This window comes from Dendropsophus ebraccatus, chromosome 10 (genome assembly GCF_027789765.1).
Source record: "Dendropsophus ebraccatus isolate aDenEbr1 chromosome 10, aDenEbr1.pat, whole genome shotgun sequence".
Classification (NCBI taxonomy): Eukaryota; Metazoa; Chordata; class Amphibia; order Anura; family Hylidae; genus Dendropsophus; species Dendropsophus ebraccatus.
This window is the reverse complement of record NC_091463.1, coordinates 60,751,283-60,776,349: the sequence shown is the minus strand read 5'-3', so window position 1 is coordinate 60,776,349 and position 25,067 is coordinate 60,751,283. Positions and strand designations below refer to the sequence as shown.

At 41.9% G+C, this 25,067-nt stretch overlaps 1 protein-coding gene across 1 annotated transcript in view; it reads right to left on the bottom strand.

The window, feature by feature from the left end:
• The window catches only part of CD99L2 (CD99 molecule like 2), a 68,705-nt gene that overhangs the window by 7,486 nt on the left and 36,152 nt on the right, over positions 1-25,067 (bottom strand). The window contains exons 2-8 of the mRNA XM_069986232.1: positions 15,142-15,210; positions 13,703-13,747; positions 5,626-5,703; positions 4,916-4,966; positions 3,087-3,153; positions 1,717-1,766; positions 621-683 (exon numbers count right to left, since the gene is read on the bottom strand). Of these exons, the coding sequence (XP_069842333.1) occupies positions 621-683; positions 1,717-1,766; positions 3,087-3,153; positions 4,916-4,966; positions 5,626-5,703; positions 13,703-13,747; positions 15,142-15,210 (423 nt within the window). The remainder of the gene's footprint in view (positions 1-620; positions 684-1,716; positions 1,767-3,086; positions 3,154-4,915; positions 4,967-5,625; positions 5,704-13,702; positions 13,748-15,141; positions 15,211-25,067) is intronic.

Genomic DNA, 25,067 nt, shown 5'->3' with positions numbered 1-25,067 from the left:
AATAAATGATGGTAGAGAAACACAGATCCTCTATAAAAACCTGCACAACAAGGCTGTCAGCTCTTCTCCTGACCTTTATAGAAAGTACATAGGGCCCCTATGAGAAAACAGTGGGGCATCTTGACTGCTCCGGTTATTCTTAAATGGAAAAAGTAGGAATACATTGACAATTGGGTGATAACATTTCACTCAACTCATCGATATGGAGTGTCCCTACTGAAAACGCCTATACAAATTAGTCACCCAGACCTGCTGGGAGTGGCCAACTATCTAATGTGTATGGGGGGGGGTATCGCAATCCTCCACCAAAGGCATGTTAGATTGGGTTTCCACTGAGGATATAACTGATGCCACCAAGTCTTGCAGTGCCTTAGTTTTATAGAAAGCACAAAACAATATTTTAAACGATTGGCAACTTCTTTTTTTCATCTACAACTTGTTTGTGAATTCACACTTACTAACTATTTATATGGGCAAGTTGTGTTTATATACTTATTTTCTATATAAACCTAGCTGAAAAGTGATGGATGATGCCCGGCTGTATAGAGGGGCCAGGAGGGGTCCATTCTGTACATTAACCTGCATGCACTCTCTCGTAACCATAGAGGGGTGGACTCTACCTTTTCCTTTATCTGGTTTGTAGCCGCCATCAAATATGTCTTCCAAATCGGAGTCAGAAATATCTGCAATGTGAAAGCAGATTGTGTCATTGATAAGTTATCCAACAAGCATTATCCAAAGGTCTTTGGCCTAAAAATGGCCTGCATACAACTGATGCATTTTTATGCCATGGAAAAGAAGAAAAAGTTTAAAGCAGAAGAAAAAAAGCCACCGCACACCATACAGAAAAGTACTCCAGTACTCCAAACCAATTCAGGGGTCTCCTGCCTACCCTGGGTGGAGTGTACCATCAGTGATATTCTCCTTTAGATTGTGAGCACACATAGGCAAGGTTCCCCATTTGTAATTAAAGTTGATCTCTTATGGAGAACATAACGGGAACTAACATATTCTGTACAGTGATTACACCATGGGCCCTGCTAGGGGCAGGGATAGTGATTTTCTCGACACACACTTACATTATGGCCAGTTCTACAGGTTGGTAAGCAGTCAGGGGGTCAGAGATTTACATAACCAAACTGGTGACACCACTGGATGCATTTATTGATCTCTAACCAGCTGTGCTATGACTCAGTGGGCATTCAGGGAGTCACAGATTCACTTTAATGCGGACCAGGAGAAAACTAACACGAGAAGAATCTTCAAACAGATGCAGATCAGAAAGTGGAAGCAACAGCAGTAAGCGAGCCGTCCTAGTGCCCTATGCATGTCGGATAGGAAGCTGGCCACAGATGTGAGATTTGTGCCTACAGATCCCGCAGTTACCTGCAGGAGGATTAGGGATCAGATGGGTTGGATTGAGCCTGCATGGTCCTAATGTCACTGCCTCTATAGAAACATGGGGAGCTGCACAAACCAGGTAAGGCTTTCTGTTGAGCATAAAAACATCCTTTTGACCAAGTTCTGCCATGCATGCCTGTGACACATGCATTAATAGCAAAGAAAGCAAAAAGCCATATATCACCCAGTAGTTTGTTAAGATATGCCCCATATACATGGCAGTGCATCAGAGTTAGTTAGAAAGGAGAGTCTGGAAGTAGTTATAGACAAGGAAGGAGATTGGAGCACACGAGGAGTAACTGGAGAGGGTCTCACCTGCATCTCCACCACCTGTGGGTTTATCTTTATCTCTAATCGTGGAACCTACAGTTATGGAAATGTCAATTGCATAAGCTTTATATAAGCAAACCATGTGGACACTTATATACGTTGACTTTTCATCACATAACATTTGTTGGAGCTAGAACAGATTTAAAGAGTTCTCAAATGAATGACCTACTGTTTAACATGGCAAAAGTAAATTTTTAATTTTTTAAGGTCTGGGTGTTCATACCGATTAGACTAAGGAGAAATGCTTGGCTAAGCAAATCTAAGCTCAGAACAGAGAAAGATCATACAGAGTTGGGAAGTGAAGCACCTAGTAGAGTGCTTCTCCTGGCTCTTCCTAACAACTGGTGGGGGTCTGAACACCAATGCCCTGGCCGTTCAGGCCGATAATCATTTAATGTAATAGCACCTGCTGAAAGGCCACAATCAGCTCATACACACAATGCCAGCTGATCGAGGTCTCTCAACATGCTGAAAGCTTACAATGTGTGCACCATGATGGTCTGGTGCATGTACCTCCGTGTAATAGGAGGAGCGACGGCAGCCCACCACTAGCTTCATTGAGCTGCCTGAACAATCCAAGGATCGTTCGGGCAGCCCCTTCTGCTCCCTGTCTGTACAAGTAACAATGGGAAAGCAACCGCTGAACTAAAAGGTCGGCACTCAATCCCCTCGTTGCAATTGCAGCACAAATCACTATTAGTCTATGCAAAGGTTCATGAATTTTAGACCACTACAGATGCACATTCATAGTGAAGTCCGCAATTATGCCTTACTATGGACTTGTGAATGAGGCCTAAAAGGTAAAATGGTCGGGATGGTCTGCACTGAAATTGTTGCTTTATATTACATAAAAATAATACAAATTGCAACCTTCAAAACATAAAACCAGGAACACTCATGAAGTTCAGTGAAATTAACAGGCAGGCAGGGGTTGTGGGAAATTAATACACAATTTATACTTACCTGTCCCTCTGGCTCCGTTGCACTGCTCCCAGGTCTCGCTGTCACTTACCCCCCTTCTCCTCCAGCTGCAACATCACAGCCCAGCATCCCGCTCCAGTCAGTGATTGGCTGCGTGGGCAATTAATAACCCAGGTACATAACATTGCAGGTGAAAGAGCTGCAGGAAGCCGGCGGCTGTACATGGGGCACGAGAACAGTGCTACGGGGATGGGTAAGTACACTTTATTATGTTCCCACACCCCCTGCATTGCTGATTTTTTTATCTCCTTTAATGCTTTCCTACAAGCCGAGCATTAGTAGGTTAACTAAGAAGTATCCTAATGGTTTCTGATACATATAACAAGTCAGGTACTCAATATCTTTCATTGACCAATAACTTACCTCCTCCTCCTCCTCCTCCTCCTCCTTTTGGGTCATTTCTGTCATATAAGGCGTCCTCTAAGTCAAAATCTTTAGGACCTTTAAAATGCAACACAAATGGTACAAAGCACAAAGCAAATAATATCAACACAAACACAGCTTAAATAAATCAAAGGCAAAAAGCAGGACATGCAAAGCTACAAAGACATGTATACAGAATATTGGGAAAGATTTAGAGGATAGTCAAACAAATCCGTCTATTTTAGCAGACCAGGTACATGTATATAGGGGAGTCAAGAGGAACAGACAGCAGCCAAGTCATACCAATTCCTTTAATTAAAATATGAGAAGTGAATAATACTCTCCATGTATTGTACAACCGGCTAGTCTGTGTTTTATTCAAGTACCCACAAAGCCATGTTCAGTCATTTTGTGTCCTGGTTTGGGACAATGAAAAAGCAAACTGTTCTCAGATTTGGATTGTTTTAATCTACATGTACATATGTTCCTAAAAAAGCTGATTTAGCATCGTCCTTGGCAGGGAAAGTCAGTCAATAAATTATATATATATGTGTGTAAACAAGAAGGGATCTTATGTTATCACATATGTCTCCACTAGTAGCTAAAAACAAGCATTTCTCTCTCTGCGTGGTGGCCATCAGTTAGATACTGATCTATCTTTGGGGAGAGTGTCATAAAGATGAATGGAGACTTACAGGCCATCAATGCGCCACTCAGAATTCGTTTCAAGGAATCTTTCCCTTAAGAGCCTTTTACGTGGGCTGATTATTGTGCAAAAAAATGTTGAATTGTTTGAATTTAGGTGATAATCTTTCGGTGTAAACGCGGCAATAATCACACTATAAACAAAAATTTCGTATGTTGATCCCATCTTATGAGGTGACTTCAAAACCATTGTTAATCGTCTTTCAGAAACACTCATTGGTTACAGCATATGGATACAAACGCTACAATCGATGACTTTTCATAGCAATTTTTCTTTCTTTTAAAAGAAAAGTCATTGCTTAAGGACCCTTAAGGCCCCCCGGACGATCTAAAGAAGATTCATAGGAGATAGCGGCGGTGTGCTGCTGCCGCCGCTCCTGTTGCACGGGGCAACGACAGCAGATCGTTGCTATCCTAGTCATTTGTCTTTCAACATGTTGAAAGACATTGCAAGACCACGATCTGCCGTCTTCATGCATGCCAGCTGATCGTTGCCTTTTATTACACAAAGCAATTATCGCATGTAATGGCCCATAATTGGCCAAACACGGCCGATAATCACTTTGTGTAATAGGGCCTTTAAAGTTAGCGTCTCACTCCAACTGGGAGTCTTTATTAGGAACCTATGCCATGCCAGAGATCTTGACTGTAGACAGTTGTTTTGGGGTTATAAGCCCTTCATCAGTACAGAGCAGAGTTTGTGAAGGGAGAAACGTTACCCCATTGGTCCCAGACTGATAGGCCTCCCGTTAGCCAGCACTCTGCTCTATACTGACGAGAAACAAAAACAGCAGTCTACAGATGGAACCTATGCCAAGCTCCAGTAGAAGTCTTGTTTTAAGAAAGCCCCACAGAGAATAAACAGTGTGGTGGCCAGGTGTGCGGGGTACACTTTGTTAATTCTGGGGGACAGTTCAATTCCATTTTAGTGATTGGTCCGAGTCCCAGCATCAATTAGTTAACCCATGGGGACAGGGAAGGTCCTCATTAAGCAGTTACAGGAATTTAACCTAAAAATAATGATGGCATAGTAATGGTTATCAATTCTTATAAAATTCAACTAATTCATATCTTTTTACTCATACTTATAGAGAATGAAGTATTTTACTGGATACAACAAAAATAAATAAAATACCTGGCTTATTTGGTGGCTTAACAGGCGGCTTCTTAGTTGAGGGATACACATCTTAAAAAATAAAAAAAAATTGTAAAATGTTAAACGGTATGTAGAGTTGATGCTGCAGAGGTGCAGTGTAATACACAGTGACATTACTGGACAACACCCTCCCCCCATCTAACCCAACAAGAGGCCCCTAGCCGTGCATCACTCTGCTCCTGTGACTGAGCCAGAGGACAAGAATATTCTTGGTAAGGTTAGGTTCAAACTCTACTTTTGCATGTTTCAATGTTTGTTTCCTGTATACAAAACTATGCTTTTTTTTGCTGTATACAAATTGTATCTTGCAATCTTGTTTTTCTTGATGTAAATCAATGGATAACAGATTCAGCTGTATGGCATATCTCAGCATCCATTTACCCAATAGGTTCTCTTCCTACAGTATAAGACATCCACATTATATGTACACAGAAGTGCAGTGTGAACCCAGCCTTATACTATGTTGCAGTATGTATTGAGTGCAACATTCTAGGAGTTGAAGTGATAGTTTTACTATTACACACAAAAAAACACAAAACCTTTTATGTAACCACTTCCTTCTTTACTCCTACGCGCACCATTTTGGTGATCCTCATTTTGTATAGAATTAACTTCTTGCTCAAACAAATAATAGAAAAGTTCTTTAGTCATGCTGCTAACCCAAGCATCTAGGTAGCTTATAGAATTACCTGGCTTCTTAGTTGGACGTTTAGGGACAACTTTGGGGGGGGCTTTTGTAGTATCAAAGAAGTCAGATAAGTCAAAATCTGCAAAATAAAAATAAGATTCATATTACATAAACTACATATTTCCATAGGCCATGTAGCACCCTTATCAACTATTCACCATGTGCACAATAAGTCTTTAGAATTACCTGAGAAACAAAGTTCATGAAAATGTATCCCATGACATAATGCGACACAAACAGGTCACCATCCTAGAACTAAGGTCATAGCAGTCTGAATTACAGATGGAGCACACTGTAAAATCCATTGGAGGTGACCCTGAGCTCAGGAATCCCATTACTCACATGCACACACAACTCACCTAGGATGATGGCTACTGCAGGTTTGAACATATTTTTCTAGGGCTAATAGCATGACTGTATACTGCAGAACATGCTTCAATGTAAATGCACGCCTGCACCAGATAGTCCATTACTCTCTGCTGCTAACCAGTTTGTATTCTGAACATCTCCACTGTGGAAGTGAATTATTGTAGAGCCTAGTATTACACGAAAGCTCACATTAAAATGAACAACCCCTTAAGAAACTCGAGAGCTTAGGGCCCTATTAGACAGGATGATAAGCTGAAGAGGCCAATATTACCCTGTGTAACAAGCCGAGTGATCAGCAAACATACAAACACTCAATCACCACATCTTTAAAACTGGTTGGAGGGGGGGGGGGGGAACACACACACACACACACACACACACACTTCCCCATGTAATAGGGAATGTGCACAAAGAAAAAAATAAAAAGTTGTTGCCTATTCCAAGGCCCTTGTTTATAAGCAATCGGTGCTGCTAAATATTGGGCCTGATTTGGTTAAGATGGTCTAAACCGTCAACATGGCAGTGACACCACTTTACCCACTGAGGGTACGTTCACACGTACCGTATTCTCAGTAGATTTCATGCTGTGAGTTTGCAGTGAAATCAGCTGAGAATCCATGTAGTGTGAAGTTGAATGGGGTTACATACCCACAGCAGAATTTATTTGAATATTTCATATGAAACCCGCACCCTTTAACCCCCCCGCAGCATACATAACCTGCTTGGCGCGACGGCTGCATGTGAGGCTCCCACTCAGCCAATAAGTGCTGCCGTGCGCCGAGCAGGTAATGTATGCTGTGGGCGGCTAAGGCCGGGTTTACATATGTCTGGCGACGTTTCCCTCCGGCGCAGGAGAAGAGCGCCGGAGGGAAACGCATCTTTGAACTGATCCCATTGTTTTCAATGGGATCGTTCAAAATGTGCGGTGGTGAACTAGTGGCCGCCACATCGCCGGACCGTCGGTGCGTCAGGACGTGTCTTGCAGCGTCCTGACGGACCACCGCTCCGGCGATGCGGCGCCGCACTCATTATAACGAATAGAACGCCGGATGCCTGGCCGGGCAGGACGCATCCCGTACGGCACCGGCATCCGGCGTTCAGGCGAAGAGGATTGCCTTTGCAGCGCCAGGGGGTCCTGTGAAAGCCCACCCAACAGGGCTGTGTATAACAGTGTAAAATCATAAATATATGTAATAAAACCTTTTAAAAATCAATAAAAGGGTGTCCTGTTTTTATTTTTTTTATGCATAAAACTATTTCATAACTGTAGCTGTAGCTGGCTGTACGGTCCTACATAGGCCTGTACAGGGAGTAGCTACAGTGCTGAACTACAGTGAACTGTATAGCCTGCGCAAAAGGTACACAAAACATATCTATACCCCTGTGAGCTCCCCATATCATTTATATCCCCCCAGTGTGCTCTCCCCCTCCCATATAGCCCCCCTGTGAGCTCCCCCCCCCCCTCCCATATAGCCCCCCTGTGTGCTCTCCCCCCTCCCATATAGCCCCTCTGTGAGCTCTCCCCCCTCCCATATAGCCCCCCTGTGAGCTCTCCCCCCTCCCATATAGCCCCCGTGTGCTCTCCCCCCTCCCATATAGCCCCTCTGTGTGCTCTCCCCCTCCCATATAGCCCCCCTGTGAGCTCTCCCCCCTCCCATATAGCCCCCCTGTGTGCTCTCCCCCCTCCCATATAGCCCCCCTGTGTGCTCTCCCCCCTCCCATATAGCCCCCCTGTGTGCTCTCCCCCCTCCCATATAGCCCCTCTGTGTGCTCTCCCCCTCCCATATAGCCCCCCTGTGAGCTCTCCCCCCTCCCATATAGCCCCCCTGTGTGCTCTCCCCCCTCCCATATAGCCCCTCTGTGTGCTCTCCCCCCTCCCATATAGCCCCCCTGTGAGCTCCCCATAATATTTATATCCCCCCAGTGTGCTCTCCCCCCTCCCATATAGCCCCCCCTGTGAGCTCTCCCCCCTCCCATATAGCAGGAAAAAATGAGATGTGAACATACCCAAGGGGTCTGCCACTATACTATACTGCAAGTACCTTAAAATCACTTTGAAAATTACAGGAAAACCTATAGGGAAAAGAAATGTCAACTTTATGAGAGCAAATTGTGACAACTGATGGCAACTGATGGAAAAAAGGATAGAAAAACTGATGACAACTGATGCATTTTTGGCATCAGTTATGGTCAGTTTTTAGGCAAAAAACGCAACTGATGCCAACTTATATATGTAAACCCAGCCTAAAGGGGTCGGGTTACATACTCACAGCAGAATGAAAATTCCGCTGCAGGTATGTAACCCCATTCAACTTCACACTACATAAATCCGCTGCAAATCCGATATGTGTGAAGTAGGGCTGGGCGGTATATCGTGAAAATACCGATACCGTCACTGGCGTCGGTATCTGCGGTATTTTCACTTTCATCTCCCTGTCTGAGCCCTGATCCCTGCACAGGTTGGAGGATGTCTGTGTGCTGTGTATGCAGGGACGCACAGACAACACATAGGAGACTGCCACTGTGTGTCAGAGCGCCCCACATCACCCGCCGGCACAGCACAACAAAGCCGCCACCCGCCCGTCCCCGCATCCCCCAACCTCCTGGCGTGTCAGAGCGCGCCCCGCATCACCCGCCCGGCACAGCACAACGGAGCCGCCACCCCCCCATCCCCCAACCTCCTGGCGTGTCAGCGCGCCCCGTGTCATCCGTCCGGCACTGTACACCGCCCCTGCTCGTCTCAGCCAGTTCCCGCGGCCAGCACAAGCCTCTCTCAGCGGCCCGGCCCGGCACAGCACAGCTGAGCCGCCACCTGCACGTCCCAGCGCCCCCGCCACCTGCCCGGCCTGTCAGAGCATCACGGCCAGTCCCCTATGTGCTGTCTGTGCGTCCCTGCACACACAGCACACAAGACTTCCTCCAACCTGTTCAGCAACCTATGAGAAAAAGAGCAACGTTTCTGACCACAACCGTGGTCTTTTCTCAAGCCAAATAACATTTGGCTTGAGAGAAGACCACGATTGTGGTCAGAAACGTCGCTGTTTTCGACATAAATGTAAAAAGGTGTAGATTTATTCACAAAGCAATTGGAATCTCTTCTAGAGATAGAAGAGATAGATAGATCTCTCTTCTATCCATCCATCTTCTATCTATCCGTCTGTCTATCTCCTTCCTATCTATTATCTATTGATCAATCAAGGAGATAGATAGATAGATAGATAGATAGGAGATAGATAGATAGGTATGGCCCAAGTGGGTGTGGCTTACAAAGGGGGTGTGTCATAGTTATCGTCCAATTATCGTTACCGCAGCCCTAGTGTGAAGGTACCCTGAAACGAAGGTTCATGAGCTATAAAAGGCCTCGGTCACGCGCCAACAAAATTTGTCCATAATTGCACACCCGCAATTACGTACAAATTTAAAGCCGATAGGCTTCTTTCTATGTTCGTATTTACAGGCAGTGATCTGTACGGCAAAAAAAAAACAAAACAAAAAAAAAAAAACATTGTGAACCTGCAATTGCGCCATTGAACACTGTCTATGTAGTGGTCTGTCTAGGACCACTAGGGAGACACAAAGTGCTGTCAGCCATTGCAGACAGCACTTGTGGACATGTGAATTTAGCCTTAGAGCAGTGCCACCTTAATATGGGATTGTTATGCTGGGTTTACACGTAGCGATAATTTGCCCGATTGTACGTTGAACGTTTTCGAAGTAACTTTTTTTTTATAACGATCAGCGTTTAGACGGAACGATATATCGTACGGAAAAATCGTTTTGCGATCGCTTAAGCCTATCTCGCACATAGGTTAAATCGGTGAACGACTGTTTACACGGAACGATCTGCGAATTTTTTGCGAACGACGAACAACGATTTAAGAACATGTTGTAAGATCAAAATGAACGATTTCTCATTTGTCGTTTGATCGTTCGCCGCATTTACACGTACGATTATCGTTCGAATTCTATCGTTACCGTGCAAATTCGAACGATAATCGTTCTATGTAAACGCAGCATTACAATAGGTAGTTATCACTGCTTAGGTTCTCATTAGAGAGAGTCTCTGGCTGATACTTTGTTGGAAGCAGTGGTGGCAGTCATTACTACTTATAATAGGGTGTAACCCTGAGGCTCTTCCCTTGGAAACCAGTGATGGCGACCAACTATCTCACAGTCTATGCCCTCATTAGCATATTGGGTACTAGAACTATTAAAGAGTTAAATAAGGGAGAGAAAAAAATGCCAGAATCTGTGAAGCAGCAGCTTCACATCAAAAATGATAGCATAGGGGGCTTTTTTTTTTTTTTTTTTTTAAATAGAGGCCACAGGTCCTCTTTAAAGAAGCTGTCTTCTAAAAACAACTCCCTGAAAAAAAAAACCAAAAAAAAAACACCAATACATTGTCAGATGGATATTCTAGCTGACAATAGAAAAAGCAAAAGGGGAATTAATGGATATACAATTTTTTTATACAATGTAATTTGACTGGCCACCTAACCTGCAGACTACATCTCAAAGAGACTAGTAACTCCGCTGTGATTTTACCGTTCTGTAAAATTTCAGGAGACAAAAACAAAATCAGTATCGGTGTATAACAGCAAATATGGACGAAATCCAAAGCCATCTGTCTCTGCTGTGCTGCAAATCCGCCGACTCATCACACTGCTGCCTATGCTGTAGAATATTAGATCAGCCGTCAGTGATGCAGTTCACCTCTAAATCACAGGCAGGCTGCGGAGAACTGCAGAACACGTATGAACTGCCATGGCGATCGGGATCTAATAAAATACTAAACCAGCAAACCTCTAACCCAAGTCCAGCAGTAGTGCCAGGTGTAATTCTTCTGTTATCCTTGACAGCAGTAGCTTGCATGCTGGGTGTTGTGGTTTCTGAAAAGCTATAGAGCCACAGGTTTGCTGCCAGAAATTATTTTTTTTTTCTTTGTATTTGTAATCTGCATAATCCGTACAACAGCTTCCTAAGAAGAACTGAGGATCTGAGGTTTGTCCAGCATCCACTACTACACCCTGATCTCTCTCGTATGTGGAAAGGATTCTGATAATATATTATGGAGACGTGAATGCGGAGCGCTCCAGTGCAGCACTGAGTGACTCATGTAATGGAGTGTGGCCATTAGCATATCATCAGACCATTTCCTCTCTCCCTCAAAGGTTTTCTCGGCAGCTGCTCTCCACATTTACTACAAACACTTCCACTCACAAATAAACTGCCTAGGGTAACAGGAAACTATCAAGGAACTGGTCCTAATAAAGAACAATCACATGTTATCAGGTGCCTTTTTTCTCCCTATACCTGCCCAAACCACACTCACCGAAAATAAAACTGCATCCACCCCTTGAGGAATTTTTTTTGTTTTGTTTAATGGCTGCTGCCAAGGTGGAAGTACAAATGCCCGTACATGTTGGGTTAAGGGATGGAGCGGGCTCTAAAGTGGAGCCTGTGCCAGCAGCATTTGCAGGTACTAGATATACAACAGAACTGACATCGCAGGGTTACAACCAGAATCAGCTGGCCATGTAGCATGTGGCCATTGGGGAAAATGCATTAAAAATACTTACACATTATATTGCATAAGGAGTGAGGCTAAACAGCCATCTCGCCAGTCCCTCTTACCGAGTGACTCTGGTGATAAGCAGTGGAATGGAGCCATGCGGTAAGAGGGGGAGAAGAATGACCAATTAGCCTTGCCCTGTTTATGTGCCTGTTGATAGCTGGAGTGTTGCTTTAAGGATGGAACAAATTTTCATTTCTGGGTTTTTATTGTCTTACTCTCTAAAGGGCTAATGCACACGTCCGCAGAATTCTGTCTGGTCACAAGCGCAAACTTTCAAACAGAATCAGAGCTCCCAACATGACAATTAATCTCTATGGTGGGATCTCCGAGGTCCAGTCCCCTGAACACTGTCCGTGCACAGACAGAATTCTGTGGACATGTGCATTAGCCCTTAGAACATACAGTGGGCAAAATAAGCATTTTTAAAAAACTGCATACTTTGCAAGTTTTTTCACCTACAATAGAGAAGTCTAATAAATAAATAAATTATATATATATATATATATATATGAATTTTATCATGAGTACACTTCCCAGAATCCCAGAAAATCACATTGTATGATTTTGAAATCATTAATTTTAGTGAATTAAATAAGTATTTGATCTACCAACAAATTGTGACTATCACAGTGCTGTTTTTCTTTAAGAAGCTCTCCTACACTGCACTCCTTACCTGTATTATTTGCACCAGTTTGATCTAATTACCTGTATAAAAAAACCTGTCCACATACTTAATCACACTCCAACGTCTTCACAATGGCCAAGACCAAAGAGATGTCTAAGGATATCAAGGACAAAATCTAAAAACCTGCACAAGGCTGGGATGGGCTACAGGACGATAGGCAAGCAGCTTGGTGAGAAGGAAACAACTGTTGGGATGATTAGAAAATGGAAGAAACCTTCCTCAGTCTGGGGCTCCATGAGAGGTCTTACCTTTCGGGGTAAGAACAAGTCTGAAAAAGATCAGAAATTGGCCTAGAACTACATGGAAGGACCTGACCAATGAACTGAAGAGAATTGGGAACACAGTCTCAAAGATAACCATTTGTTATGGTGTGTTTACACAGAGATTTAGAGATTTTTGAAGCAAAGACCGGGAAAAGACTATAAACAGGGAACAGGTAATAAAGGAAAGACTGAGATTTCTCCTCTTTTCCAATCCATTCCTGGCTTTGGCTTCAAAAATCTGTCAGATATATCTATGTGTAGGTTGCTCTTACACCGGTGTATTACAGCTGCAAGCCCCTTCCTGACCACAGGTCTCCTGACCTGAACTAAAGCCTGTCAGACATGCACTCAGGCCAGGACTTGTGGCTATAATATGTATGTAAGGGACCATTTACACAGAAAGATTATCTGACAGATTATCTGCCAAAGATCTGAAGCCAAAGCGAGGAATGGATTTAAAAAGAGGAAAAATGTCAGGCTATTCTTTATGACCTGATCTGTTTCTGGCTTTGGCTTCAAATCTTTGGCAGATAATCTTTTTGTAAAAATGAACCCTAAAACACTACGTTGTGAAGGATTAAAATCCTGTAGGGCACACAAGGTCCTCCTGCTTACACCAGCACATGTCCAGGCCTTTCTGAAGTTAGTCAATGACAATTTGGATAATCCAGAGGAGGCATGGGAGAAAGTCATGTCGTCAGATAAGACCAAAAATGTTTTTGGTAAAAACTCCACTTGCAGTGTTTAGAGGAAAAAGGATGAGCACAACCCCAAAAATACACCCAACTGTAAGGGTCCTATTATACCAACAGATTATCTGACAGATATTTCTCCTCTTTTCAAATCCATTCCTGGCTTTGGCTATAAAAAAAAATGTCAGATAATCTGATGGTGTAAAAAGGGCCCTAAGGCATGTGGCTTGGGAGTGGAAACATCATACTTTGGGGGGCGCTTTTCTGCAAAGGGAAAGGGGTGACTGCACTGTATTGAAGAGAGAATGGATGGGGCTATGTTTCTATGTATCACAAGATTTTGGTCAACAACCTTCTACAGTCAGTAAGAGCAGTGAAGATGGGTTGCGGCTGGGGGAGTGGGTTTTGTAATGGTCCTATTACAGGATGGGGGGGATAGAGAAAGGTTTAAATAAACCTTTAACTGAGAAACAAACACAAATGAATATGCCTACCTGAGTCATGTGATGGAACCTTTGGAGGTTTTGGAACAGGCTTAGCTATAAAAGATAAAAAAATTAGCTAGAACATCTTGCAATACATAGAATAGCTGCTTGGTGTCTTTAGGTGTGGACCATACATGTCCATATTCTATAGTAATCCTTCTGTAGTGAAATAACTTCAAATCATGTTTATGTTAGCGTCAATGACAAGCGACAACATTTAAAATGCATGAACCCAGTTACTGTATAGGTTGTAGAATCGTATAATAAAATTGATACTACACAAAAGCAGCCTGAACATCAGTATGTAGGACATAATCTATTCTGAATGAAAGATGCAGAGTAGCAGATAGGGGGACAAGGAGCACCCATTTACATATGTTTGGGTGCATAAGTATGCTCTATGGTTGCAGCATATAGATAGGTCTCTTATTGTATATGATCTAAATACACTCTAGGGCAGTGCTTCTCAAACTGTGAGGCGGGCCTCACCAGTGAGGCGCCCCCTAGTTGTTGGTGAGGCCCAGCTGGGGAGCCAGTTTTCACAAAAGTAACTATGAACTGCACAGTCCTTTTGTTTTGTTTTTGCAAAAATCTCCATTTTAGCAACATTTTTAATATATTTTGTACTCATTTATTAGTATATAGAGCTTGGGAGACAGGTAAAAGTAATCCTAGCATTATTATTTAGCTTTTGAATGGACTTTCACCACAGACAGTGAGGCCCAGGCCCTATGGGTCAGTCTGGTGAGGCCCAGCCATTGCCTTGGTCTGCTGGGTGAGGCTTCAGTAGAAAAAGTTTGAGAAGCACTGCTCTAAGGGGATCACCACCATGAGCCTATGTTAAAAGGGAATCTGTAACAAGGTTTATGCTGTCTTAAATGAGGACCGCATAAACTGGTAACAAAAATGCTGAACAGAACGGTGTGTTACTTACATCATTCTGTTCAGTTGTTCTCCTGGTATGCAGGAGAATGGGCTTCGTTCTGCACCACTCCCTCCACCTGCCCACTGACAGCAGTAAGCCTATACATAGTATATTTACATAGTATAGATGGACAACTGCCAACAGTTGCCGGTGGGCAGAGGAAGCTGGTGCTTATTAATATCAAGGAATACTGAGCGCACACACACATAATGGAGAAGACCAGTGTGAGGTGCTCAGAGTCATCATTACTCAGGAGGATATACATTATTCTAGTCAGCTTTTCTCTCACTAGTATATGCATAAACCTTCTGAGTCCTTTTAACTTATGGCCCCACAACTAGCTTCCTGCCACACCCTCAGTTCAGTGTTCTGTCTATACATATAATATCGTCCTGAGAACAGCATAGACAAAAAAGCAGGTGCGGTTAATTATAAGGATTATGGACACAATGTGTGACATACTGTATGTTCATATTTGTAATCCTTAGTGAAGCCCAAGTTTTTAGTGTAATAAAACACTTACGCTTCTGAGTTGGGACACCATCACCATCCAAAGCATCCCCCAGATCGAAGTCATCAAATTGTCCGTAAGCTGAAATACAACAAGAAATACACGTTAACAATACAAATACTATATGCTAAAAGTATTAACCATATAATAAGTTACTAAGGAAAGTCATACTGCAAGAACAAGTGCTATAAAGTCTCTGGGCTAGAGACAGATGCTCAAAAGGACGTCACTTGTCAAGTCATTCTGTGTATTCAGGACAACTCTATTCTCTGGCTCCCTGGCTGTTGGTAAAATACAACTCCTATCATGCCCTGACATCAGGCCGTTGTTACATGCAGGGAGTCGTAGTTTTCCAACAGTTTTCCAATCGGGAGCGTGGGGGCGGTGAGCATCGGAATTTGCGGCAAGTTATCCGCATGATTTCCGTAGCGTGCAAGGGCCCTAAGGTAGCACAGGGTGGAAAGCACTTCTTATGCATATTATATATTCTGGGATTTTTGTTTACAGTGTTATTATACCCAGAAGAGCTCATTCTCAACAGATCAATTGATAGACAGACATGCTAAACACCCGATAGAAGATTCCATCACTATATACATACGAGATAATGGGGCTCACATTCCTACAGCTGTAATCTATGTATCATGCTCAGAAAGCTTCCTGTATATTCATCTTACAATCTGCAGATATTAATAGGATCATCACAGCTATTCAGGCCCGCTTTAATATGCGTACAGACACCTACACACTGAATTCCAAAGGAGGACGCAGCCAGCGTGATGAAAACATCATTATACAGGCTCAGCCAACTCACATTTATGAAATCTTTTTTATATTTACCCCCAATTAAGCTTCAGTGTAAAATCAAGCAGCCCGCTTCACTCCCTATTAATACATGATGCCAGCCTCTCTACATGTGTTAGCCATATGAGCAGACTACTAATGGAGAACTCCAGGATATGGCACAAATGAGTGCCAGGAAAGGGATTCTAAAGAGACAAGACATCTTATCTGAATGCGGAGAACATATCTGAGAATAGTGAAAAGTATCAGATATATTGAACAGAAAGGACTATATTCTAGAATTTCATTGCATAATAAAAAAAAATATATATCAGCATTGATCAGCATTTAGGATCTCTGCTTGTCATCAGCAACTGGAATTCTTCCTTTGCATAGGGAGAAGAGATATGCTAAATAGCAAAGCAATGTCTCTTTAAGTCAAGTCTCAATCTAGAGTCTTAGGGCCCTATACCACCGGATGATTATCGCATAATCATTAACAATCTCAAACGACCGCTATTGCGAAAGACCTGAAAACGTTCACTAATTTCCATGGAACGATAATCGTTACTTATGATCGCATTTGCGATAGTTTTTCTCCGCTATTTCTTTGCTATTGCGTTCGTATCTACTGCGAATGTCCAAACGATGTCTTATTCAATGCAAACAATTGGCGAACGTTTTGCGAACGAGCAACGATAATAAGAGGTCCAGGTCTTATAAAGCGATCAACGATTTCTCGTTAGGTCGTTAATTGTTAATTGCATTTCAACCGGACTATTATCGTTTAGATTTGAACGATTTAACCATAATTTAAACGATAAAAGTCCGGTGGAATAGGGCCCTTAGGGCCCTATTACACGGGACGATTATCGTGTGAAAACTCATTATATCGTTCGAATTTAAACGATAATCGTTCTGTGTAATTGCAGGCAACGATCGAAAAATAGTTTGTATGCCGTTGATCGTCTATTTAGATCTGAATCTAAAATTATCGTTAGCTGTAATTCCGCATTCGTTCGCTCAAGTTCCGCATTTGTTCACTAATCGTTCAGTGTAATTGCACATTGTTCATTGTTTTGCTGGGATCAGAATGAATAAACAATCATAGTAACAATCACAATAACGATTGTATTTAACAACTATCGTTCTGTGTAATATGGTGAATGATTTCAGATTGACGATAAACAATCTCGTTTGCGATCATTTATCGTTAGTCGTTAATTGTTGAAAAATCGCCCCAGTGTAATAGGACCCTTAGGGTAAGATTTATGAAAGGGTGTAAATATACACCTGGTGTAAACTGCCCACAGCAACCAATCACAGCTCAGCTTTCAGCTCTGGTAGAATAAAAGAGGAGCTGTGATTGGTTGCTGTGGTCAGTTTACACCAGGTGTATATTTGAACCCTTTCATAAATGTCCCCCTTAGAACATTGACTGGGGATTTTATGCCAAGCCAAACATTCTCCAAAATGAAAGATTTCCCATCTGCAGACAGCTGTTTCAGAGTTGTTGCCCCTCATCAGTGCAGAGCAGGGTGTTAGCTGGCTAGTGAGAGGTCTATCAATGTGGGTCAAGAAGGTACTAACTCTCCAAAAGGAAAGTTCACCAAAGACGTGTGGAGACTTACAGACCACTGCTGCTTCACTGAAAATTGTCAGTGGAGCAGCAATGGTCTAAGTCTTTAGTCTGTTAGTCTTTATGACGAACTCTCCTTTAGGAGAGTTAGTACCCCTTTGATCCTTTACATAGGGAAACAGAAAACCACAGCTGGCCATACATATTAACCGTTCGCTATATCTTTTCCAAGACTCCTATAATCATGTATATTTACTGTCTAAGGGCCTACTCACACAACAGAAAACAGGCAGAAATTCTGAGTGAAACCACCACCCGCAGGCTTGAAATTCCACCTGCTATCTGTTTCAATGGGATCCCTTGCACACCTCCGCTCAAAGAATTGACATGTCAATTTTTGGAGCAGAGAGGCGTGGAGAGCGGAGACGCACAAGGCATCTCATTTTCATAGAAACATATAGCAGATGGGATTCCAAGCAGGGCGGAGGTTTCGCTAAGAATTTCCGTCTGTTTTCCCTATATCGTACTGTGTAATACGGCCCTTAAAGGGTCACTGTCGTTCTAACTTTTAAAATGTAAATCAACAGTAGATGTGATATAAAGCAAGTTTGCCACATACATTCTTTTTTTTTTTTTAGTTATGAAAAAAATGGCACTTTGTTTTCTGACATATGAGCATTTAAAGAGAGAAGGCAGTCATGTGACTGATAGACATATTGAGCCGTGACTCTGTACTGGCTGGAATTCCTGTTTTTAGTCTGTTTTTTCAACAAACACAAGTCAGATTTTCAGGAGACTGGACCTGGATTTCTGGTGGACTCCCACCTCAGATAGTGAGGCCCAGACATCACTTTGCTCTGATGAGTCAGGCTCCAGTAGGAAAAGTTTGTGAAGCACTGGAATAAAGTATGCATTTGAAGAAACTGTCAATGAGTCTGGTGCGGGTATTGATATTGTTTGAATAAAAACTTAAAGAGGTTATCCAGTTCTACAAAACCATGGCTACTTTCTTCCAGAGACACTCTTGTCTTCAGTTGTGGTGTGGTTTTTAATTAAGCTCTATTTACTTCAATGGAACGGAGTTACAAAACCTGCAGCCAAACTTGACAGGAGTGGTGTTGTCTCTGGATGAAAGTGGCCTTTGTTTTGTAGCACTTTATGACCCCAGTAGTCTTTTTTTTTTTTTTTTTTACCGCCACCTGATTTCCGCACCCGGCGCAGATTTTATTTTTGTGCACTAGCCCAGATCTATGCACTGGAGGCAGGCGTGATGATATCCCCACCCCTCGATAAGGCACCTACATTACAATAAACAGGGCTGTGTCATATCATCACACTTGGGGCCCGCCTCCAGTGCATTGAATCAGGTCAATGCACAACAAGAAAATGGTGCTGGGTACGGGAACGGCGGTATTGTGAAAAACGGACCTCGCCACCAGGATCCCCAAGCTAGCACCCATAAGAATTTTACATAGACCTGTTGGTACATTTGATTTAAGAAAGCTCAGGGTGTCGGGTAAAAATAAATACAAATATGTACTTACCTGCTGCTGCTCCCCTGCCAGTTGATGCAAAAATTTTGCTGTGAACATTTAGAAACTGTTTCAATCATACTATGGTATCTATACACATCAAGATTAATCTGCACAAGTGAGGGGGAAAAAAAGGTTTTGGTAACAAGAGGGACACCTTTACACCTAAACCCAATAAGACCTTCCTCTTTGTATAGATATCCACCATGTACATTTTATTAATTAGAGAAAACAGAGACTATGAAAATCTTTAAAGCAAAAAGCTGAGCAGGTACCAAGAACAGTGAAGCTGCACTGCTGTCAATTCAGCATGTGTACATCTGCACCTCTCCTGGCAGGGCTCTTTAGATGAGCTTTTCGGTGGGGTGCCATGTTCTACAGTTTACTGTAATGGACTGTGACAGAAATAGGGATTTTTATAGTGTTTTATTTCTGCTCGCTGCAGCGCTAAACAGAAAGGTTAACTTCTATTTTCTCCTCCATTGCTTTTCTGTAATTCACGCAGACAAGCTCGCTGTACCTACCCAGCTGTTCTGCAACTACAACCACCAACTGCATCATAATAGACAATGATGTTAACTGTAGTTCTGGAAATGTTCCCTATACATGGCTAATTGATAAAAGGTCCTAGAGGTTACTGAAGCTCTGTGAAGAAGGAAGAAGTAAGGAGGTGGCGATTTTAGGATTTAGGAGGGGGCGAATTTCACATCACACATCCATAGTCCTTCCTGTAACCACAGACAGGACTACAAGTGTGCACCTACAACCTCTCTTTATTGGTAGAGACCTGAATTGGCCCTCCATTGAACATAGGGGATCTGTTCCGCTAATGCAGGCTGTATACTGGGATCTGTTCCGCTAATGTAGGCTGTATATTGGCTTTTCCTTCTTTTTTTCTTTAACCGACAAGTTTGAACTACCAATAGTTCTATGCCCATAAGCATCAAGAATAATGCATACTACCTATAAATAAACAATGCTGGACAGTATTCTACATATATCAAAAAGATACTTTATTGATTACAAACAACAAAAATTTCGTCTTATTTAAAAACATATGTTAAAAAGGGAGCAGAAACCCATACAATACATACATCAGATGGTATACAGGGCAGAAAAAAAGATAATAAATACTGTACTAGCTATATATTAAACCATTGATGGTATATCCATTGACCCACAGAGGTAGGAAAGAGCAAAAAAAGGAAGAATAAATAAATAATAAATGAATGTGGATGATCCAACCAAAATAAACAAAATAAGGAAAATCTGTATAACTGAAACTGCAAGTGCAATCTAAAGTGCAAAGTGCAATACCATGTGTAATGTCAAAACCATACGAGTGTATGATCCAACCTCTGGGTATATAGTATATATACCTGCCCAGTACCACCACTCACCCAACGCTGCGTTTCGCTGTGCAAGCTTTATCAAGGGTAATGAGAGTCAGGTCACTTGTCTTTTTATATATCCAAATACCAATCACATCACATCTATGCAGCTGGCCATCACCTCACTAATCATTCCAACATCCAATCCGAGTGCAACCCCTACAGATTCACCCACCCCTTGACAGGTGTGTTGAGCTCACCAGAGTGTTCTATGTCAGCCAATTCAATACTATCACCGGGAGAGACCGGAAGCACCTACGGTCACATGACCGCCCCTACGGTCACATGACCGCCCCTACGTCACGTGCCTCATACGTCTTCCCGGAAATGACGGAGGGGGTCTGCGTCATCTGGTAACCAGGTATCTAGATGCTAAGATGGCGATCCCGGTCACATGACCGGTGCCATGGTGACGTGTATGCGATCCCGGTCATGTGACCAAGATCACATCACATGCATTCAAAAAGTCCGGACCTCACGCATGCGCAGAAGGGGACACACGGGACTTAGACATGGAGCACATATATACAGCCCGACAAACGTAGAAAAAAGAAATGACCAGTGACAGAAAATACTGAATAAAGTAATATATAGACAAAGACTTGCTTTCTCAGGTGTAACATTAATAGAGTTCCTGACAGCAGCCCACATTTTGGAGTCATCTGCCTATGGAGAAGAGATGGAGTTATCATGAAATCCCTATGGTCCCACCCCCTTTTTTTGCACTTCATGCACTTTCTCTGATAAATATCATGTTGATGGTATATCACTTTGCCCACATGGTTTGTCTTTTGAGGTAGTCCCTCTCAATAAGGCATTTGGGTTTATTATTTTTTTCTTTTTCTTTTTTTTTTTTATATATATTTTTTATGCAGGGGATTATTTTGGACAGTGGATTTTTTGATCCATTGCGTCTCACTATAGCACTTTATGATCATGTATTAGTGATTTATTAATTAGTATAGAGTTTATATTATATTATCTATTGGGATATATTTTATTTTATATTTTATATATACTATTCCATACACTATATATGGGCGATGCACCTCCTTTTTTTAGTTGGGTCTATGATCTACTAATGCACTTTAAGTCTATTTATGAATTAGGGGATGGTTATTATTATTTTTTATTATTTATTTGCATGCATGGGTATTTTTGGTCATTCCATCACTTGGAGGTACATCATATTTAACAGTGGATGATATATCTTTACAATAGGGGTTTCATCTGGGATATCAGGGGGGATATATGAATTATATGTATACTAATATATATATATATATATATATTTTTTTTTTTTTTTTTTAATACACTGTCATTATTTATTGATTTATCAAATTTATTTATTATTCATTTATTTATTATATATTATTTACCATTATTTATCACCTGGGTATGAGTATTTATGAGTTATTTAGATTTAGGTGATAAGTGTATGGTTTTATGTCCGTATAATATCACTCATATATGACTTTGACCTTACATATAATTCAGAGGGACATTATCATGGAGTCAAATACATGTTCTGGGCTGTGGGCATTATATCTAGGGGCATGTGTGTGTGTATGTATGTGTGCGTGCTTAGTCCCTGGGTATGCATACGTGTATATATACATACATGTTTTGTATCACTAGCACACATATATATGGTTTATATTTATTTTTACTTTATTTACGATTAATGTTTGTCCAGCATTTTCTTCACTTATAGATCTGTCAATGGGTAAGTTTCTGGGTGGGTATATTATGTGTTATTTATGCTTGTGTCTTGGTGTTTTTCACGTTTGGCACTCATCATTTTTATTTTATATTTTATATTTTATTTGGCACACCCTATATATTACTTTATTCAGTATTTTCTGTCACTGGTCATTTCTTTTTTCTACGTTTGTCGGGCTGTATATATGTGCTCCATGTCTAAGTCCCGTCTGTCCCCTTCTGCGCATGCGTGAGGTCCGGACTTTTTGAATGCATGTGATGTGATCTTGGTCACATGACCGGGATCGCATACACGTCACCATGGCACCGGTCATGTGACCGGGATCGCCATCTTAGCATCTAGATACCTGGTTACCAGATGACGCAGACCCCCTCCGTCATTTCCGGGAAGACGTATGAGGCACGTGACGTAGGGGCGGTCATGTGACCGTAGGGGCGGTCATGTGACCGTAGGTGCTTCCGGTCTCTCCCGGTGATAGTATTGAATTGGCTGACATAGAACACTCTGGTGAGCTCAACACACCTGTCAAGGGGTGGGTGAATCTGTAGGGGTTGCACTCGGATTGGATGTTGGAATGATTAGTGAGGTGATGGCCAGCTGCATAGATGTGATGTGATTGGTATTTGGATATATAAAAAGACAAGTGACCTGACTCTCATTACCCTTGATAAAGCTTGCACAGCGAAACGCAGCGTTGGGTGAGTGGTGGTACTGGGCAGGTATATATACTATATACCCAGAGGTTGGATCATACACTCGTATGGTTTTGACATTACACATGGTATTGCACTTTGCACTTTAGATTGCACTTGCAGTTTCAGTTATACAGATTTTCCTTATTTTGTTTATTTTGGTTGGATCATCCACATTTATTATTTATTTATTCTTCTTTTTTTGCTCTTTCCTACCTCTGTGGGTCAATGGATATACCATCAATGGTTTAATATATAGCTAGTACAGTATTTATTATCTTTTTTTCTGCCCTGTATACCATCTGATGTATGTATTGTATGGGTTTCTGCTCCCTTTTTAACATATGTTTTTAAATAAGACGAAATTTTTGTTGCTTGTAATCAATAAAGTATCTTTTTGATATATGTAGAATACTGTCCAGCATTGTTTATTTATAGGTAGTATTCTTTTTTTCTTTGTTACACAGATCCTGGCCCCAACATGGACAGGTAACATGTACCTATATGGGGCCATAGAAATGAATGGGTCCTTATTCTGTCCTGAAATGCAGACAGAATAAATGGATGTGGGAAAGTGGCCAGATGGTTTTACAGTACTCTCCACCTGCGATATGCGTCGAGTTTCTCCACTCCACTGTCCAACCGGATTTGGAGACTCTCAGGTTTTATGGTTTTTTGGGGGGGTTCATTCCAGCCCTGTCGAGCCCTCAGTACGCTGTTGTGTCATATCTCCTATTGTGCATTACTATGTACTAGCACAGTCCGGTAATCTTTTTGGGACAATTGTTTCCCTGCACAGTGGGTTGAGCACCCCCCAACCTACGTTTTAAATGCTTTTCTCCTTTTGTGTATGTGCCATTTTCGTTGTCTGGTATATGAAAATGGCCAGAGACTGCACTGGGTAAGTAATACATCTCGGAATAATGCTTTATTCACAGATTACGCTGAGATATATAGATAAGATAAGAGACACGAGAGGTCTAGTTTACACCTATTAAAGTGATACATCGCTTTTCTGTTTTTACAATGAATAGACCAGTGCCATTGATTCTAAATGGAGCAGCGTCATAGAGGAAGGGGGTTTCCTCCCACTGGGGGCCGGAGGGCTTGCCTCCACTGCTTCAGGCCGGACCGGTGCTCGGTAATAGACCGGGCTGTGGTTCAAAAAAGGAACATGGTGCCAGCATCCCCGTGCCGACACTGGTCTATTTATGGTAAAAACAGAAAAGGTATGTACTGCTGCTACATTACCTTTAACCCCTTAAGGACAGAGCCTTAAGGACAGAGACAAATTTTATGAATATGACCTGTGTCACTTTAGTCATTAATAACTTTGGGATGCTTTTACCTATCTGGCTGATTCTGAGAATGTTTTCTCGTGACATATGGTACTTTACATTTCTGGTAAAATGGAGTCGATACTCATAACGAATCTTTATGAAAAACACCAAAATAACGTGAAAAATTGTGAAAAAATGCATTTTTCAAACTTTGAAACCTTTCTGCTTATACAGAAAATGGTTATGCCACATAAATTATACATTAAATAGCATTAGCAACATGTCTACTTTATGTTGGCGGCATTTATTAAACTATATTTCATTTTTTTTAGAAAATAGAAAGCTTAAAACATTAGCAGCAATTTTCCAAATTTTCTGTAAAATTTCTAAATTAGATATTTTCAGGGACCTGTTCAGGTTTAAAGTGTATTTGAGGGGCCTGTGTGTTAGAAAGCCCCACAAAGCACCCCATTTCAGAAACTGCACCCCCCACACTCTGCAAAAGCACACCCAGAAAGTGTTTTAACCCTTTAGGGGAGTCACCGAAATAAAAGCTAAGTGTGTAAGAAATTAGAAAATTTTTATTTTCTGTGCAGAGATTTTATTGTAATCCAATATCTTTCATAATGATAAACCTATTACCAGAGAAATGCACCCCAATATTGATTGCCCCGTTTCTGCAGTTTATAGAAATACCCCATATGTGGCCCTATTGCGCTATTTGACGCAACCACAAGCCTCAGATAAAAAGGAGCGCCCAGTGAATTTCAACGCCTCCGTTATATTTCGTTATTTTTGACCGTACCACTTCAGGTTGGCAGAGGCTCTGGGGTGCCAAAACCTAAAAAACACCCCTAAAAGGGACACCATTTAGAAAACTACACCCCTCAAGGAATGTAACAAGGGGTGCGGTGAGCATTTGGACCCCACAGGTGCTTCACAGATTTTCAGAACAATG